Source organism: Aulonocara sp. 'chitande type north' Nkhata Bay, linkage group LG10 (assembly GCF_057382095.1).
Source record: "Aulonocara sp. 'chitande type north' Nkhata Bay isolate Kocher_YH1m ecotype deep benthic linkage group LG10, A_spYH_male_GT1.1, whole genome shotgun sequence".
Taxonomy (NCBI): Eukaryota; Metazoa; Chordata; class Actinopteri; order Cichliformes; family Cichlidae; genus Aulonocara; species Aulonocara sp. 'chitande type north' Nkhata Bay.
Genome location: NC_141353.1, coordinates 16,889,500 through 16,907,525, shown reverse-complemented (window position 1 = coordinate 16,907,525; position 18,026 = coordinate 16,889,500). Strand labels below are relative to the sequence as shown.

The window sequence follows — 18,026 nt, the reverse complement described above, 5'->3', positions numbered from 1 at the left end:
GCCATGACTCCCCAGACTTGTCACCACCAAGACAGTGTTCAGGAAAGTCAGAAAAAATGCAAAGTAAAGGTCAGTGATCCATTTAAATTGTAAAGTGGAATCTGGTGTGGCATATGAATAAAAGTAAAAAGCAGAGACCCATTTAACATGAGTTTTGAATTGAAATTTATTTTAAAGACATAGCTTGATCTAATAATAAATCTTTAATTTTTGTCCAAAAGGCATTACAAAATGAAAATTAACAAATTAACTGTGTCTTTGTCAGATTCAGCCTCCAACAAAAGCAAGCTCAGCTCATCCTTGTTAAGTAAAAAACGCTCACCGGATCCTCATCGGTCAGCGGTGGCTAAGAAGGGTCAGAATAGACATGATTCAGACTCGGATCCGTCTCCCCCGAGGAAAAGGCCCCTGAAGGGAAACGCCTCAGACTCCGACCAATCTCCCCCAAGGAGGCCCTCAAAAACTAAACGGGGCTCAGACTCTGACCAGTCTCCACCCAGGGGGCAGCCACCGAGTGGAAGGGACTCGGATGGAGATTTGTCACCACCTCGTAGGCCAGGCCAGTCACAGGTAAGCAGACTGTGTTGGAACAAAGATTAATGTCAAATCTGATTTCACTCAAATGTTATATTTTTCAATTGTCTTTTTTTTTTTTATAACCAGGGCCAAAGGATGCTATCTGGTGGAAAGGCAGGCCTGGTTTCTGTGGACATTCTAAGGAAAGAGCAAAAGGAGAACAGACGCAGAGAAAAACACAATCAGCCACTTGAAGGTTTCATCAACTTTTCTCTCTTAAGATTTTTTTACACCCATTGATTGAAGAGCTTCATACAGCTTTGCATCTCATTTCAGCTTATCATCTATATTGTCGTATTTTATTTAGTCCTAAAATTAAATAATGAAGTTTCTACATACTTACCCATTCATCCCCTTTGACCAGATGAATCGCGTAACGCTCAGACGATTTTCAGAGACAAAAGTGGCAAAAGCAGGGATCTGATTTCAGAGAGAAATGAACAGAAAAAGAAAGCTGGTGAAAAAGCGGCAACAGACGAGAAATACGCTCAGTGGGGAAAACGGTAAATGTGCATGATCATTTCAAATATCACAGTTTATGTGATTATATCCACATAAAAAATTATAAAAGTGGTTCAATGGTTTATGTTAAAATGTATGTATAGGTTGGCACAGATCCAGATGCATCACCAGAAACTTAAGGAAGCGCTGCGCGAAGCCCTTAAGCCACTTGAGGATCTTGACCGCATGTTGAGAGAACAGGAAAGAGAAGGCGATCCTATGGCTGCAATGCGCAGGCGTAAAAAGGACCGTGGCACAAAAACACAAGATGTTTAACATTACATATGTTTTATTTTATTTATGACTTTATTTTATTTCACCAGGTCAATCCTTGTAAGAAGCTTTTAAATAGCAGCAGTTTTGTTTTTGCTACTGTTTGTATTTTTATTTATTTGTATGTTTGTTTTGAGTTTTTGTAGAGAAACCTCGATATAAAGGCCCTGCTCCACCTCCAAACCGGTTCAATATTCCACCGGGGTACCGCTGGGAGTTGACAGGTAGAGTTTGTGCATCGGTGACAGAGGAAAACTGTTGAGGACAGAACTGTAGTTTAATATTGAATGTTTTTAATACACACATCAGTTTGTCATTTTGCACATTAATGGTAAAGAAATTGTGATCATTTTTTTCCACGTCTATATTAAATTTGCGCCTAATTGAATGGATTGTCTTTGGCCTTTTAGCTTGTCGTATCATAATTAATAGGGTTATTTTATTTGTGTCTTGCAGGTCAAATGGTTTTGAACAGAAACGCTACCAGAGGATAAAAAGGGGCGAACCACCAACAGTGGCAGGTAAAGTCCTGCTGCTCCTTCATACCAGCAACAGATAAAGTTACTTATGCTCTCAAATCCTCCACTGTCAGCTTTAATCATCTAAATTAGTGTTTGCAAAAAAAGCTCAGTGGCAAAGGAAAAAAAGAAAGAAAGTTCAAACACTGAAAAGAGTAAAACAGAAATAGAAACAATGTCCTAGTCAAGAAATAACAAAAGGATTCAAAATTACCGTCATTATTTCTGATCTCGCTTTAATCTCGGTGCACATCACTAAATAAACAGACAGAAATAAAACTTTGTTTTGTTGTCACAAAAATCAGGTCTGTGTGAATGATTAATTGTCACTGTCATTAAGCATATTTTATAGAATTTATATGCAAAGTAAACAAGCTGTGAAAAAGAGACCTAACTGGAAAGATTTCAGAAACTGTGAAACTTGTAAAATATGTGTACACACACACACACACACACACACACACACACACACACACGTAGGAAAATATTTAGTATACACATCCAGAAATGCATATACTATTATATATTGTACATATATTTATTAGTTTCAGATGTAGCCATTCTTGTGTTTTGCTTGTTTACATTATTGTATTTTGCACAACTCTGTTGCTTGTGAAGCTCGCACACAAGAATTTCACTCACATGTGCTGTACCAATGTACCTGCACATGTGATGTGACAATAAAAGTGATTTGATTTGATTTGATTTAACTGGAATCACTCCAAAGTAGTGGGTTTAAAAAAGGGGAACAAGAGTCAACAGTCTACGTTTCACCCTTTTTAGGATTCCTCCTCTACCCGGACACACCTGCTAAGATGGAGACCACATCACGTGAGGCTTTCTGCTTCAGGCCTATCCCAGACCAAGATCCAGGCAAAGGTCAACAGACTTGGCTCACCCTAGAGAGTAAACTCATCATGTCTGTATAAAGATAAGACTCATTATGATGGCACGCAAGGCTGTGGCTTTCTGTTCAGTGCATGTGTGTGTCTTGGAAATGGTTTGGGCAGTGTGCTATGAGTGAGAAGGCAGAGATGGTAGAGATTATAAAGGTGATTTTGTGATTAAAGCTTAGATTAAAAAAAAACCCTACACTGCCATTAAACTGAAAAACACTGTAATAAAGTATTTAATACCTCAAATAGAACATAAGAAAGACCATATAAGGTTAAATGTGAAAATGCTGTTATAGACACAGAGCATCTGGAGGAGTGATATTGTTTTCTCTGCTGTGCAGTGAAATTCCTGCCACTCTTACTCACAGACACAGGATTGGATTGCCCTCAGCAGTAATTATTTGTGTATGTGTTCCCGTGTCCTTCACACAGCTCTGCGACATCCAAAGCAAATGATTTATATTCATAAGAACATTTCATCTCATTTATGTATAAAGTATTATTCTCTCAAGATTAAAATGAAAAAAGCAAATAGTGTAATACATGTAGTATGATCAAGAAAGTAAGAAAGTTTATTTATGGAAAGTGTGATTACTGTTGATGAAATTCTGCCTTTAGCAAAGTTCTGATTACCCTTCAGCAGGCTGTAACACACAACAGGAATCTCACCATTCTCCTCCTGCATCCTCATGATAAACAGGAAGAGGAAACAGACGCGAGGACAGAGAAGTGAGAGGGAATGAGCAAGAAGGCAACCGTGATCACATGTCAGCAGCAGCAAAAAACGAACAGGAAACAGCCCAGATGCAGTCTCAGTATCAGAAAGACTTCCCTCCCCCATCCTCCTGCCACAGGAGGCGGACACCTGCTTTCCCGCAGCCTGACAACATTGGCATTAACCCTGCGTTCAGGTGAGAGCAGGTTTATCATCATCACAGTGTCCTTCATGTAGGGAGCAGCTACTCTGTGTCTGCGTGCTCTGATTCTTCTGATTCACAGGATCAACTTCAGCACGGTCCAAAGAGAGACTTACCCAGGCTGGCCCATCGTGAATGTCGGGTACGGTGAAAGGCAAAGACCAGCTAAGCATGACTTCTAAGCGGCAGTGGAAATCATCTTGCATGTTTGCATACATGCATGATTAATATTAAATGTCAAAGTCATATTTAACAAATGCTTGAAATTTGTCTTGTCCCAGCATGTATTCCCAATAATCATACAGTAATAAACACAAACCAGTGGAAAAAAGCCTCAGTTTTCAGTGTGTTTGACGTATATGTGTTTGCACTAACTTCATTGTCTCTTCGTATAAATAACACTACAATTGACAGCTTACTACTCAGAACATACTTGGAAATAAAAGTCAGTTCTACCTCTTGTTTTTTTCTGGTACATTAGAGAATTACCTTTTAATGAAATAAGAGATTCATTTCCCGTCATCTTTCATATTGATGACTTCAGAAATACTTGTGCACAGTTTAAGAATCCACCCAGTGACCCATAACCGAAAGCTGATTGACCTCACTGGGCAGGACCGAGGATCAGATGGCTGAGTAAGAGCTGAGTAAGCATTTGATTCAAATTCCTGAGTTGCATGTATATGGAAAAAGGAGTAAATGTGTTTGAATACTGACGAATTTTATTGTTTATGATATAATCTGATTTACATTTTTTAAAAAGAAATGGGGCTGACAATGTGCTCTTAAACTTATGCTTTTTTAAAAACAAAACAAAACTGCAAACTCATTTTACATTGTGAGTCACATATAGCCTTTGACCTTGAGTGGGCCGGACCAGCGAAACTTCCCTTTCTGTCAGTGAAAAGAAGTTTAACTATGCATTTAATCCCTGGAATATCTTAATATCAGAAAAAGAAATGCAGTTTTGTTTGTCTCAGTTTATCTACATGATAAACAACATTCTGTAGTAAATGGGGAAAAAAGTCTGTTGGGACTTAAATTGCAAGAAATAAAATTTGAATTGTATATGTGGGGTAATAATATTTATGATAACTGTATAAAAGTACAGTTCCGATTTCCCAAAGCAATCCAATTGGACTCTTAAGCAGTGATTCTGGCTGCTGGCGCTCATGTTTGACATGATGGATGTAAGTCTCATTTGGCTGGACACCACCCGTATTGTAATTTTTTCGCTAGAATAAAGACTTGTAAAAAAAAAAAACCCCAACAAAACACAACAACCCTACTTTGTCATTCCTGAGACTTCCCTGAGAAGAACTGAATATGACAGCCACAGGCAGAGTCCTGATTACCATACAGTACAATCTGAAGAATATCAGCATACAAAAAAGTAACCTTTCACACAAACAGTTATCCAAGTCACACACTCATTCACTGTCCTCCTTTGAAAGCTGAAGTGCTGAAGTGCAGCCACATGCTTCATCTCCGGTCCCGGTGCCTGCTCCTGTCTCCGTGCCTGCGGTCATCCCACTCTCGGCCTCTGTCCCGGTCATCTCTCCTTCCTCTGTTGCCCCACTCTTCTGTTCTGTGTCGGTCCCGATCGTCTCTGGCTCTCCCGCTTGGTCTGTCCCACTCCCTCCCTCCACCACCACCACCTCGTTCCTGCACCGGGTCTACCCCGAGATTGATGGGTTTACGGAAAGGCCTGTCCCTGCCGCCGAACCGCAGCTGTCCGGATTCCTTTTTCCCTCCAAGCCCGCCGCCGAGCCGCCGCGGCACCCATCCTTTAAGAGTCCTCTCTTGCTCAAAATCCACGAACACTTCATGCTGGTCGACCACCAGCTTGTTGGCGTCCCGGCGGGCCCGGACCACAGATCGCTCCTCTTTGTACTCAATGAAGGCATATCCTTTGGAGAAACCCGTGACAATGTCCCGGACCAGCCGGAGCCGCTGGATGTCTCCGTACTTAGAGAACACTTTGTGTAGTTTATCTTCGGTGGTCTGTGGGTTCAAGCGGGACACAAAAAGCGTGAGCAGTGGGTCTCCAACGACGCCTTTGTTGGGCTTGTACCGGGCACCCATGGCCCTCCAGACCGCTCGATCATGGGGTTCCACGTCTGTGCCGTCGATGCTACCAGCTTTCAGCGGGTCGTACACCTTCGCTATCGGACTCCAGTCAGCCATTTTAAACTAGAACGATGGCACAGGAGACTGGCGGGCTTTACAAACAGTTTTCAGGGCTAATATTTCTCTGCATTAGTCGCCAATTACGCGTTAAACCACACCAGTACCGCTGAATCTATTCACTCTTCCAAGTGCATCAACAAAAACATTCCGTAATGAAACGGGGTCCAGTGTGTCACATTTTAAAGTCCCCCTACTCGCCCGACTAAGGATACTAGAGTTCCGCTGTGCTAAGATACTTAGACCAACTTAAAACTTAAATTAAAAATAGATAACGTAGATTAATTATAGCATCAGTCGACAAATTTGCAAGTATGAAGTAAGGTTAATTATTATTAATAATAAATAATACTTTTTATAAAAATAAAAAGTTTATAAATAAAACTTTTTATTCATTGCACAATACTGTCACTTTAAAAAAAATTTTATTTTATATAATTACACCATAATCAATAGCATAGATAGTGACAGATTAAAGGCAATAGCATTGTTGTGTTATTAAGCCATTGGTCTAGCATGTGCAACCAGGACACCGATTCCTTGATTCTACAAATCATTCTTCCATAATTCTTTTTGACAGTGCTGGTGGAAAGTGCCTTAAAACTTTTACAGATGTTAGACTGAATCGGACATTGCTAGAAAAAATATTAGAGCCCAACCTGATTCCCTCACTGTGAGAGTCACAGCATCCTGTCAGTGTATGTACTCCCTGATTAATATGGCAAGGAATGACTTATTTGAATGCCGCTTTTTTCACATCTCTGTAGGTCAGTCTTTTTTAGCTACACCACAGAACTCTCAAATGTGCATTTATCTTGTACACAAAACCCTCACAGCTATACCATACCATCGACAGTCAGCTGTGGACACTCTCTTTCAGCATTTGGTTGCTGTGCACTACGTTTCATTTTGGAGTCATGAGGGACATGTCTCTATTTCTATGTCCAGGACCAAAATATGTTGGTTGTAACAAGCGGTTATTTGAGTTACTGTTGCCTAATAAAATGGGTGGTAAGTGTATAAAATTATCTAAAAAGACTGAATGTCAAATGCTATCCAAGTTACAGGTGCCTGAACACTCTTGGGACAATGCATTACAAAAACATTCTTTAATAAAACACTGAAACCACAACAGCTTCTGCTCCACGGTGAATAACTTCTTACAAAAATTGTGAACATGCTTCACTTCATTTTTCTGTACAGTTCCATCTGATACACATGGTACAGTATCAAAAGGGTTTGGAAAGGTGAAACAAATTCTTCTATGTAGTTTATTTAAAAAAGAACTTTTGCTGCGTAGATGCATCTAGTCTTGTTGTTCTAACAGCATAAAAATTATACATAAAGGTTGAGAAGGTGTGCTCTTTAGCTCTGCTCCAGATTCATCATTTTCTGAAAGCCTTTACATATCCTCCACACTCCATTTATAGGCCGCTTCCTGCACAGCCTTTTTATCTGCCATCCTCTGGTAGCGTTTCTGTTCAAAACCATTTGACCTGCAAGACACAAATAAAATAACCCTATTAATTATGATACGACAAGCTAAAAGGCCAAAGACAATCCATTCAATTAGGCGCAAATTTAATATAGACGTGGAAAAAAATGATCACAATTTCTTTACCATTAATGTGCAAAATGACAAACTGATGTGTGTATTAAAAACATTCAATATTAAACTACAGTTCTGTCCTCAACAGTTTTCCTCTGTCACCGATGCACAAACTCTACCTGTCAACTCCGTCCCAGCGGTACCCCGGTGGAATATTGAACCGGTTTGGAGGTGGAGCAGGGCCTTTATATCGAGGTTTCTCTACAAAAATCAAAACAAACATACAAATAAATAAAAATACAAACAGTAGCAAAAGCAAAACTGCTGCTATTTAAAAGCTTCTTACAAGGATTGACCTGGTGAAATAAAATAAAGTCATAAATAAAATAAAACATATGTAATGTTAAACATCTTGTGTTTTTGTGCCACGGTCCTTTTTACGCCTGCGCATTGCAGCCATAGGATCGCCTTCTCTTTCCTGTTCTCTCAACATGCGGTCAAGATCCTCAAGTGGCTTAAGGGCTTCGCGCAGCGCTTCCTTAAGTTTCTGGTGATGCATCTGGATCTGTGCCAACCTATACATACATTTTAACATAAACCATTGAACCACTTTTATAATTTTTTATGTGGATATAATCACATAAACTGTGATATTTGAAATGATCATGCACATTTACCCTTTTCCCCACTGAGCGTATTTCTCGTCTCTTGCCGCTTTTTCACCAGCTTTCTTTTTCTGTTCATTTCTCTCTGAATTCAGATCCCTGCTTTTGCCACTTTTGTCTCTGAAAATCGTCTGAGCGTTACGCGATTCATCTGGTCAAAGGGGATGAATGGGTAAGTATGTAGAAACTTCATTATTTAATTTTAGGACTAAATAAAATACGACAATATAGATGATAAGCTGAAATGAGATGCAAAGCTGTATGAAGCTCTTCAATCAATGGGTGTAAAAAAATCTTAAGAGAGAAAAGTTGATGAAACCTTCAAGTGGCTGATTGTGTTTTTCTCTGCGTCTGTTCTCCTTTTGCTCTTTCCTTAAAATGTCCACAGAAACCAGGCCTGCCTTTCCACCAGATAGCATCCTTTGGCCCTGGTTATAAAAAAAAAAAAGACAATTGAAAAATATAACATTTGAGTGAAATCAGATTTGACATTAATCTTTGTTCCAACACAGTCTGCTTACCTGTGACTGGCCTGGCCTACGAGGTGGTGACAAATCTCCATCCGAGTCCCTTCCACTCGGTGGCTGCCCCCTGGGTGGAGACTGGTCAGAGTCTGAGCCCCGTTTAGTTTTTGAGGGCCTCCTTGGGGGAGATTGGTCGGAGTCTGAGGCGTTTCCCTTCAGGGGCCTTTTCCTCGGGGGAGACGGATCCGAGTCTGAATCATGTCTATTCTGACCCTTCTTAGCCACCGCTGACCGATGAGGATCCGGTGAGCGTTTTTTACTTAACAAGGATGAGCTGAGCTTGCTTTTGTTGGAGGCTGAATCTGACAAAGACACAGTTAATTTGTTAATTTTCATTTTGTAATGCCTTTTGGACAAAAATTAAAGATTTATTATTAGATCAAGCTATGTCTTTAAAATAAATTTCAATTCAAAACTCATGTTAAATGGGTCTCTGCTTTTTACTTTTATTCATATGCCACACCAGATTCCACTTTACAATTTAAATGGATCACTGACCTTTACTTTGCATTTTTTCTGACTTTCCTGAACACTGTCTTGGTGGTGACAAGTCTGGGGAGTCATGGCGTCTTCTCCTGGGAGGAGAGACATCTGGAGAGTCGTGACGTCTTCTCTTGGGAGGAGAGACATCTGGAGAGTCATGACGTCTTCTCCTGGGAGGAGAGACATCAGGAGAGTCGTGATGTCTTCTCCTGGGAGGAGAGACATCAGGAGAGTCGTGACGTCTTCTCTTGGGAGGAGAGACATCTGGAGAGTTGTGATGTCTAGTCCTGGGAGGAGAGACATCTGGAGAGTCATGACTTCTTCTCCTGGGAGGAGAGACATCTGGAGAGTCGTGAGGTCTAGTCCTGTGAGGAGAGACATCAGGAGAGTCGTGACGTCTTCTCCTGGGAGGAGAGACATCTGGAGAGTCGTGAGGTCTAGTCCTGTGAGGAGAGACATCTGGAGAGTCATGACGTCTTCTCTTGGGAGGAGAGACATCTGGAGAGTCATGAGGTCTAGTCCTGGGAGGAGAGACATCAGGAGAGTCGTGACGTCTTGTCCTGGGAGGAGAGACATCTGGAGAGTCATGACGTCTTCTCCTGGGAGGAGAGACATCTGGAGAGTCGTGGCGTCTTCTCTTGGGAGGAGAGACATCTGGAGAGTCGTGAGGTCTAGTCCTGGGAGGAGAGACATCAGGAGAGTCGTGACGTCTTGTCCTGGGAGGAGAGACATCTGGAGAGTCATGACGTCTTCTCCTGGGAGGAGAGACATCTGGAGAGTCATCAGGTCTAGTCCTGGGAGGAGAGACATCTGGAGAGTCATGACGTCTTCTCCTGGGAGGAGAGACATCTGGAGAGTCGTGGCGTCTTCTCTTGGGAGGAGAGACATCTGGAGAGTCATGAGGTCTAGTCCTGGGAGGAGAGACATCTGGAGAGTCATGACGTCTTCTCCTGGGAGGAGAGACATCTGGAGAGTCATGACGTCTTCTCCTGGGAGGAGAGACATCAGGAGAGTCGTGACGTCTTCTCCTGGGAGGAGAGACATCCGGAGAGTACTTCCGACTTCTCTTTGGTGGAGAGATGTCTGGAGAGTCATGCCGGGTCTTTTTGACAGGAGAATCCTGTCCTCTTCTCTTTGAAGACAACTCGGGTGAGTCATGTCGACCTCTGCTTAATGAGCCAGCCTCTGTATTTTGATGTTCTTTTCCATTTCCTTCCTCTGTGTCATCATTTTGATCCACTTTTAGGAGAGGAAGTAAAACTATAGTAAACAACAGTCTTAACTTAATATTGCACAAATCCCTCCTACTTCTGTGACTTCTTATTTACCTCCAATTGCTTTCCATCTGTTGCTGGTCCTAAAAACTTCCATCTGTTTCACTTCCTCAGGTCGATCATCAATCACCTCAGCAATCTGAACAGTTAACAAGAGATTAAGTTTTAAAACAGAACTTGTTGACATAACAAAATTACCCAAACTACAAGCATACCCATTTAATACAATAGATTAGATTTCAGCATTAAGTAAATGGCCTGTATTTGTATAGCGCTTTACTTAGTCCCTAAGGACCCCAAAGCACTTTACACGTTCAGTCATCCACCCATTCACACACACTGGTGATGGCAAGCTAAATTGTAGCCACAGCCGCCCTGAGGCGCACTGACAGAGGCGAGGCTGCCGGTGTTCCAGATCTACTGGCGTTTAGATCAACTGGCGTTAGTCGAACAGATGTGTGGCAGACTTCCGTTTCAGGAGCTGCTACCTACACACTAGCAAAAAAACGCCAAATGTGTCATCTGTGACACTTGTGAGGTTATCTCAAACACACTCCGTCAGTCTTGATGCTGTTGAACAACAAAATGTTTAAAAATGTGGCGAGTTTACCTAGGGTTATCCTCATGCGCGACGCGATCGCGAAAACAGCAAACAATTAACACCATGCCGATGTTGTTCACAGGACAACAAGAGTAAACGATCGGGAGACTCTTGTTGTCGTTATCGTTCCCCTCACACGGTTTGTTTCTCCGAATTCAGCGTTTTTGCTTCACAACTAAAGCGAGCAGTTTACTTTGTGTGCACTAACATGGACTCGAGTCAACCAGTGCCACCACTGGCCAAGTGCCACAGCCTACAGCCAGATCAACTTGTGACACACATCTGCAGCACGTCTGAATTCGTTTCATGCACAATACATTTGTACCTTTCAATTGTGTCTGTTTGTGCGTCATGCAAATAAACCTTTGAAATGAATGAAATGACACTAATATTTCACTAGTTTTGTAACATCACATGTCGTTACCGTAGTCTGTGTCTTTTCTCTGCGAACAAACATTTTAGAGTTGGTTGTTATATACAGTCTGTATAAGTGTGGTTAATCTAATAAACATTTGTAAGGAGATGGCAGTTACTGTGAATGTACAGCAGTTACACAGTGATTAGTAATAAACAGTCAGACAATGACCCTGACTTTCTCATTCAGTCTTGTAGATTGAATGCACCTTCTGTGGAAAGTGGTACCACACAGTGTGTGTGGACTTCCCCTGTGCAGAAGGCGACTACAAATGTTGTGCATGTTAAATAAACAGAAAAAAGTGATCCCTGTTGTCTTTGCTTACTGATTGTTTTCAGTGTTGACAAGCCACATTGCTGCCATTGCATCTTTCAACATGTTTGTGGGTAGATTTGGATGTACCAGGGGTAAGTGCAGCCACTCAGCCTCTACTCAATGTCATCATAGCAAGTTAATCTAGTAGTAGGCTATGGTAGGCTTGGTACTTGGCCACAGGTGGCAGCAGTGGACTGACCTCCATTTGAAACTGCTCCAGCTGCTGTGTGATAGTGGATCTGCTACAAATTGAAGATCATATGGAAGTTTTGGAAATTAACCCTTGTATTATGTTGAAAAACAAAAAAGTGACATTGATTTTGTTGCGGGTCATTTTGACCCATACTGTGTAAATCCACTCAGAATTGTCAAGAAACTGCAATAAAACAATAGCACCTTTATTTTCCATCAGATAAACATGTAGAACACAGACATACAACAGTGACTTTCCATAACTATTTTAGGAACAATTTGGTTTTTCGTTCTTACAAACACGTATTTTGAACTTGCCCAACGTTCTCAGTTTTTCAATGCTCAACATTTTCGATTTTGTCCACATGATGGACAGAATGTAACTGTGTGCTTTCTGCAGATGTACTTCTTGTATTTCTCACAAAAAGTGCTTGTTTTCAAACAGGAATCTTCCTAACTAAGATTTAAAACAAAAGATTTCTACGTCTCCTCCAGTCTCACAAACAGAACCAATCGACACACCTGAGTCACTGACTTTCTTATATCCACTCACTCTCACTGGCTCTGTTTATTACTAATCACTGTGTAACTGCTGTAAATTCACAGTAACTGCCATCTCCTTACAAATCTTCATTGGATTAACCACACTTATACAGACTGTATATAACTACCAACTCTCCAGCCATGTTGATGGATTGCCTATATTGGCTGGAAATATTAATTTCCAGAGAAAGGACACAGACAGACGATGCTTACAGGATGTGATGTGACAACACTAATGAAATATTGACGTGTCATATTTGTCCAAGGCGTATTTCATTGTTATGGAAAAAGAGAATATTAAAATCATGATGACCAATTGGAGCAGTGATTTCTATGACTTTGTGTATATAATTTGGAATTTTGTACAAATGTAGGCCAATAAGGAATATATGATATCATTTCATTCTTTTCAAACAGACACAATTGAAAGGTACAAATGTGTTTTGCATGAAACACTGGGTTTAACAAAAACAACAACATTATCAGTATCCTCAGGTGAGGAAGTACCTTGTTCATGTGTGGTGGCAGCTGGGGACCTATGAAGCCAACACTGTTGTGAGGCATGGTGGCGATGGTGCGTGGGCTCACCACCGGCTGGGGAGATGCCTGACCAGATATGCCAGCGTTATGGTTCAAGTGGCTGTAGTCCCCAGTTTTTCCCACATCTGTGCACCTGATGACATGGAAAAAAGAATATTAACCATGACAAAGCATCAACATTATAACATTAGGTTATAATAATACATTTTCTACAAGAAAAGTGAGAATAAACATGTCTACATTATTAAATAATGATGGGAAAAGTTCTACTGAAGGAATAAGCCTAGAATGTTTAAAAATACCGATGTTTACTCACTTGATGTAGAAGAGGACATAGGCCTGCTGGTTGAGAACAGTGCTAATGTCACTGACTGACACGGACGAGTCATTCATCTGAAACCACTGCTCATTGCTGGCCTGTGAGACAGAATGAGAGAGATGTGACACAGCAGATTCAGTTTCTGAATTGAATTTGAGCTAAAAAGAAGAATCTTATGGTTATATAGGGGTCTTTTTTTTTCTTTCTTTCAATGCATACAAAGTAGTTTTCTGCTGAAATGTGTTGTTTATGGTGTTTGTTTGTTTGTACTACGCAACAGCAGCATTCAAACAGATTCGGGCACAGCCAGTACCTTAATATAGCAGAAATAGTGTCCAGTATGACAACTCAATCCAGAGTGAACCAGCACAGCATACAGCCTGTAGAGCTGGGGCTCCCCGTGGGACTGCGACATGAAGGGCCGCAGATCCAGATGCTCCAAATACTTCACATCCTGATGACCACCAAACAAAAAAATTCAAACATTACATGCAAATATCCTGTTTTATAATAAAACAAAGCATCTGTCATGTATCTTTATGACTTAAGCAGACACTATTGGCCATTTGCCTTTGTGATTTTGCCTCCACTGAAGTCTGCAAAGCGTTTGAGTGAGATGGTGAGCACATTGGCGCTGCGATGGATTGTAAATCTTTTTGAGGCCGTTACCATTTTGTTGCACCTGAAGGAAACAAACATTCAGCTTGTTGACAAAAATCACACCTAAACACTAAAACTCATCATGGTTTGGCATCTCTTTGACTTACTTGGTGCATTTGTAAGCATTTTCACCACCCAGATGTTCTGGCTTGACAAACTGCTCCAGAGCTTTGGAGACATTTGGAGCAGTCTATATGAACAGAGAGAGAGAGGAAAAACCTCACACTCCATAATGCAGAGAATACATAGTAGCAACGTCACTTTGAATGTTGTCCAATTACCTTAATTTCCAGAGTGATATCCAGAAAAGGGTCAAATGTATCTGAGACAGCTTTGCAGTTTAAACATTTAACTGAAACAGAAATCAGTGCTATGAGTATCACACAAGCTGTAAGACATAAAAAGACAAATAAAAGAAAAATAAATCAAACCTTAAAAAACAGTGACTTACCTCTGGATCTTAGGTACCCGCCAAACACTTGATGGATGAAAGAGGTTGCCTGCGTTTGCCTGTCCAATCTATAATAAAAAGATAAAGCACAAAAGTTAACTAATAAGGACAGTGCAACAATTAACTGACTGACCATTTATTTTTTAGCATTTTGGAACCAGACAATCACTTTACAGTATTCAAGTAGCAGAAAAGACAATAGGAGGAATTGGAGCACGATTAATTACTTAAGAGGCCATCTGCTGCTACACGGGAAGAATTGATTTGATGAGAATTGACACTTTAGGTTCTTAAAAAAATAAATGAATTAATAAATTATTTTTAGGAGTCTAACAAGAAGCACAACACTCAGCCCAGTGCATCTGTTAAACGTGTAGTTTTGGTTAAATGTGCACATAGACTTCGAAGCTCTATAGTAACACATAGAAAAACCTGGATTTTCTGAATTTTGCTGCTGCAATAATAGCACTAATGCCATTAGGGTGAATAAGAGATGACCTGAGGGGTTGAGTGCTCCTGCTCACACTGCTTACCCTGTTGCCTCAGAAGAAATCTATACTAGACACTAAGTCTGGCAGCTCTCTGCCATAATCCCAGACACCTGTTTTACTACACGTTTAAGCCGCTTCTGATCTTTTCAAGCCCTGTTACCAAAACAAGCTACCACACCCAGTGTAAGAATACTTTCTGTGTTGGAGCAGTCAAGTTCATTAAAAAACTTGATATAATAATGAGGTATTATATCAAGTGGCTTGCCTAGTATGTAAACTGAGGTGTCAGTCAGGCAAGAGACTGAGGAATCTGCATTTCTGAAAAATACTCTCAGCAATTGAAGCATTAATAGTTAAAAGGAACTAGTATAAACTGCACTTCCTGAAAAACAGGATAAAGGATTTATTTCATATTCTCCTACTGTCACGGTGTTACCTCTACGTAGCTAATTATGGATCTTACTACATAATAAAGTGCAAACACTGTCAAGCCCAAGTAAAAATATTTTTGTGTGTTTAACTTGTTTAGAATGCATGCAATGTAAAATGACACTCACTTGGTTCCAGGTAAGCAGGACCTTTGCATAGCATCCACTGTGCACCGCAGGAATTCATGAGCATCTTCCTGGCTTCCATAGCGGAAGTGGTTTGCAATCCCTGTGTGAGGGGAACGAGGAAAAACAGAACCAAAAAACAAAGCAGGAGGTGAATTATTGTAAAGGATACCACAGTTAAATGCAAGTTTACACTTATTTAAAAACAGAATTCAAAATCCCTCCAGATTATTTCCCTCCAAAATTACAAAAGGTAAACAGTCACACAGCGCCTCCTATCATTAAAATATAGGTAAACACTTTGCACAGAGCACAGCAACAACAGTCATCCACTTACACCCAAGCTCATTGAGTACACCAATGGGCTTAATGACATTCCCAGAGTTGGTAAAAACCTGAATGATGTGGTTTTGCATGGTACACATCATACAGAACCCTGGCTCATGACCTGCAGCAGAGACAGAGACAAAATACTGAGTGAGTAAGGAGTGATACAATGTGAGAATCAGCGCAGGACTGCGTAACACCACTGTTGGTGAAATAAACTTACATGTTTTGGAGTGCTCCCGCGTCAGCATGTAGTTTGCTAAAGGAGGGGTGTAGCTGAGACACTGCAGGGCTGAGTTGAGGAAGCAGGTGTTCCCCATGTTCTGGAGGCCTGCACCAATGAGGTGAACCTGGGCCCAATTTAGGCTGAGCCGATCTGGTGAGAACAGCACCTTCTGGGGCAAGTCAATTCCATCGCCACTGCTGATCACTGACACACAGAGCCACAATTATTACTAAAAATCTGTTTCAATACATTTTAAAAAGGAGATAATTTAATGCCACCTTACTTATACAACCACACACTGGCACATGGCAAAGTCATGTCAGGACATCACAGTAATAGCTACAACTATTAACAGTTATATAATGTGATTCTGGCCACTGTGAAAAACTCCTAAACAGCCTCAGGAAGAAAGATAGGACAATTTGCCTTCTCCTTTGTTTCTGCTAAACAAGTTGGGCTGCCGGTCTTTATATAAAAACAGCAATTGCATCACGAGCTGAAGTGACTGATCATGCAAAGCTGGATGCATTACATAACTGGATGAATGAACGGAGAAGGGAAGCAGCAACACAACACCCACAAAAGCAGTTGTCAAACTTGTGTGAAAGCAGAAGCAAAAAGATTAGCTGTACGTTACTAAAACCAATTCTGACAAATATGGGTAAATAATGGCTAAAAAGTGTGGTTCCATATTTGCTAAAACTGGTTGGAAAACTATTCTGTCTGACAATAAAAATCTTCAAACAGCTTAAAAAGACATTTTGAAAAAAAGCCAGGCTTTGCTCTGACCTTGGTCCTTGGGCTGGTCCTCAGAGGAGGGTGTACTCTGAGGACCAGCCCCTTGGTCCTTGGGCTGGTCCTCAGAGGAGGGTGTACTCTGAGGACCAGCCCCTTGGTCCTTGGGCTGGTCCTCAGAGGAGGGTGTACTGTTGTACACAGCAGCTTCAGGTCCGAGTCCGGCTGACTCGTGGTCAGACTTTTCTGAAGATCTGTCAACTATGGTCATTGTTCATAGCTGCATTAGGAACATAGACACATACGTTTATGAACTGAAAACAAAACAAAACAAAAAAAACAACAACAACTCATTGTTATTTTGGAAAAAGGGAAAGGGAAAGAAAACTTAAATACTACATCAATCCTACACTGGTTAGGTAGCAGTACAGTGAGTTTGGACAACAACAACTAAATACAAAAGCCACATTAACAGATTATACCCAATTTCGCTGTGCAAAAAACTGCACAATGACAATAAAAAGCTCCAAGTCTCTTATAGCTTATAGTTAAATAACGCTATATTAAACACTGCCCTCATACCATCGCCTAAACTTTCAGCAAACAAGTATCAGAAATTGTGTTAGATTGGATGATTTGTTTACATTCAAAAACAGACTAGCATAAGTGAGAGCCAAATATTAGTTTTTGACCGTTTGTTTTTATTTGAATCATCTTGTCAGATTCCTTTTAAATAACAAACACCAGTAGACAAGAGTAACTTTCGACATCTAATTTAACTCTGTCCAACTAACAAACTTAAAATATCGACAAAAATTAGTGTTTAGAAAACTCAAGAGGGGAAATGCCAGATAACCCACTCGACCGAGGAAATTTCCAAGTCGGAAGCACGTTTACAACAGAAGCAGCTGTTCCCTCCCACCTGCTCTTACAGAGTGGCTCACATTGGCTAAATGACGGCTGCTAGGCCTTTAACACGCAGCGTCGCAAAACCTCAAGAAAACACACAAAAAACCCTGATCATATCAGACGGAGAGCAAGTTGAGAGCTTACCAGTCTTGTCGATTTCAGAGATGGAATGACGCGCACTTAAAGAAGATGCAAAAACCATGGAAACCACATAAACATATTTGTACATTAACATAAAGCTGTTGTACACACACACACACACACATATGAAGAGAGAGAGAGAGTATGCATAGTATGCAAACGGCTACCAAACAGCCATCATAATTCGTCATACAATGAGAACAGAACAAATCAACAATTGTTATAAACACTGTTATAAACACTG

The 18,026-nt window shown here is 40.8% G+C and overlaps 2 protein-coding genes across 3 annotated transcripts; both read right to left on the bottom strand.

Annotated features, from left to right (window-relative positions):
* Window positions 1–4,377: 4,377 nt before the first annotated feature.
* Window positions 4,378–6,235, bottom strand: LOC147320581 (U11/U12 small nuclear ribonucleoprotein 35 kDa protein-like). Its single transcript, XM_086308692.1, has one exon. It carries the CDS (start codon window positions 5,866–5,868, stop codon window positions 5,164–5,166), a length of 705 nt encoding a protein of 234 aa, XP_086164818.1. The 5' UTR covers window positions 5,869–6,235; the 3' UTR covers window positions 4,378–5,163.
* Window positions 6,236–6,306: 71 nt separating this feature from the next.
* Window positions 6,307–17,775, bottom strand: LOC147320580 (uncharacterized). Of its 2 annotated transcripts, XM_086308691.1 has the most exons (19): window positions 17,315–17,775; window positions 16,787–17,012; window positions 15,995–16,201; window positions 15,782–15,892; window positions 15,448–15,547; window positions 14,400–14,467; window positions 14,230–14,300; window positions 14,056–14,138; window positions 13,859–13,970; window positions 13,602–13,742; window positions 13,286–13,386; window positions 12,937–13,102; window positions 10,418–10,502; window positions 9,105–10,328; window positions 8,604–8,908; window positions 8,402–8,510; window positions 8,095–8,233; window positions 7,597–7,992; window positions 6,307–7,364 (listed from the first exon to the last, which is right to left on the bottom strand). In XM_086308691.1, exons 2-18 carry the CDS (start codon window positions 17,001–17,003, stop codon window positions 7,821–7,823), a joined length of 3,411 nt encoding a protein of 1,136 aa, XP_086164817.1. In that variant the 5' UTR covers window positions 17,004–17,012; window positions 17,315–17,775; the 3' UTR covers window positions 6,307–7,364; window positions 7,597–7,820. The 2 variants fall into 2 exon arrangements, with proteins under 2 accessions (XP_086164817.1, XP_086164816.1); XM_086308690.1 differs by lacking the exon at window positions 17,315–17,775 and having other exon boundaries at window positions 16,787–17,233.
* Window positions 17,776–18,026: the final 251 nt, after the last annotated feature.

Excerpts from the sequence above, each read along its gene's own strand:
- LOC147320581 (XM_086308692.1), bottom strand. The coding sequence starts at position 5,868 with ATGGCTGACTGGAGTCCGATAGCGAAGGTGTACGACCCGCTGAAAGCT.
- LOC147320580 (XM_086308691.1), bottom strand. The coding sequence starts at position 17,003 with ATGACCATAGTTGACAGATCTTCAGAAAAGTCTGACCACGAGTCAGCC. Across the intron at positions 15,893-15,994 it reads GCGGGAGCACTCCAAAACAT|GTCATGAGCCAGGGTTCTGT; the intron begins GTAAGTTTATTT and ends TCTCTGCTGCAG. Across the intron at positions 13,743-13,858 it reads GTGGAGGCAAAATCACAAAG|GATGTGAAGTATTTGGAGCA; the intron begins GCAAATGGCCAA and ends GGTGGTCATCAG.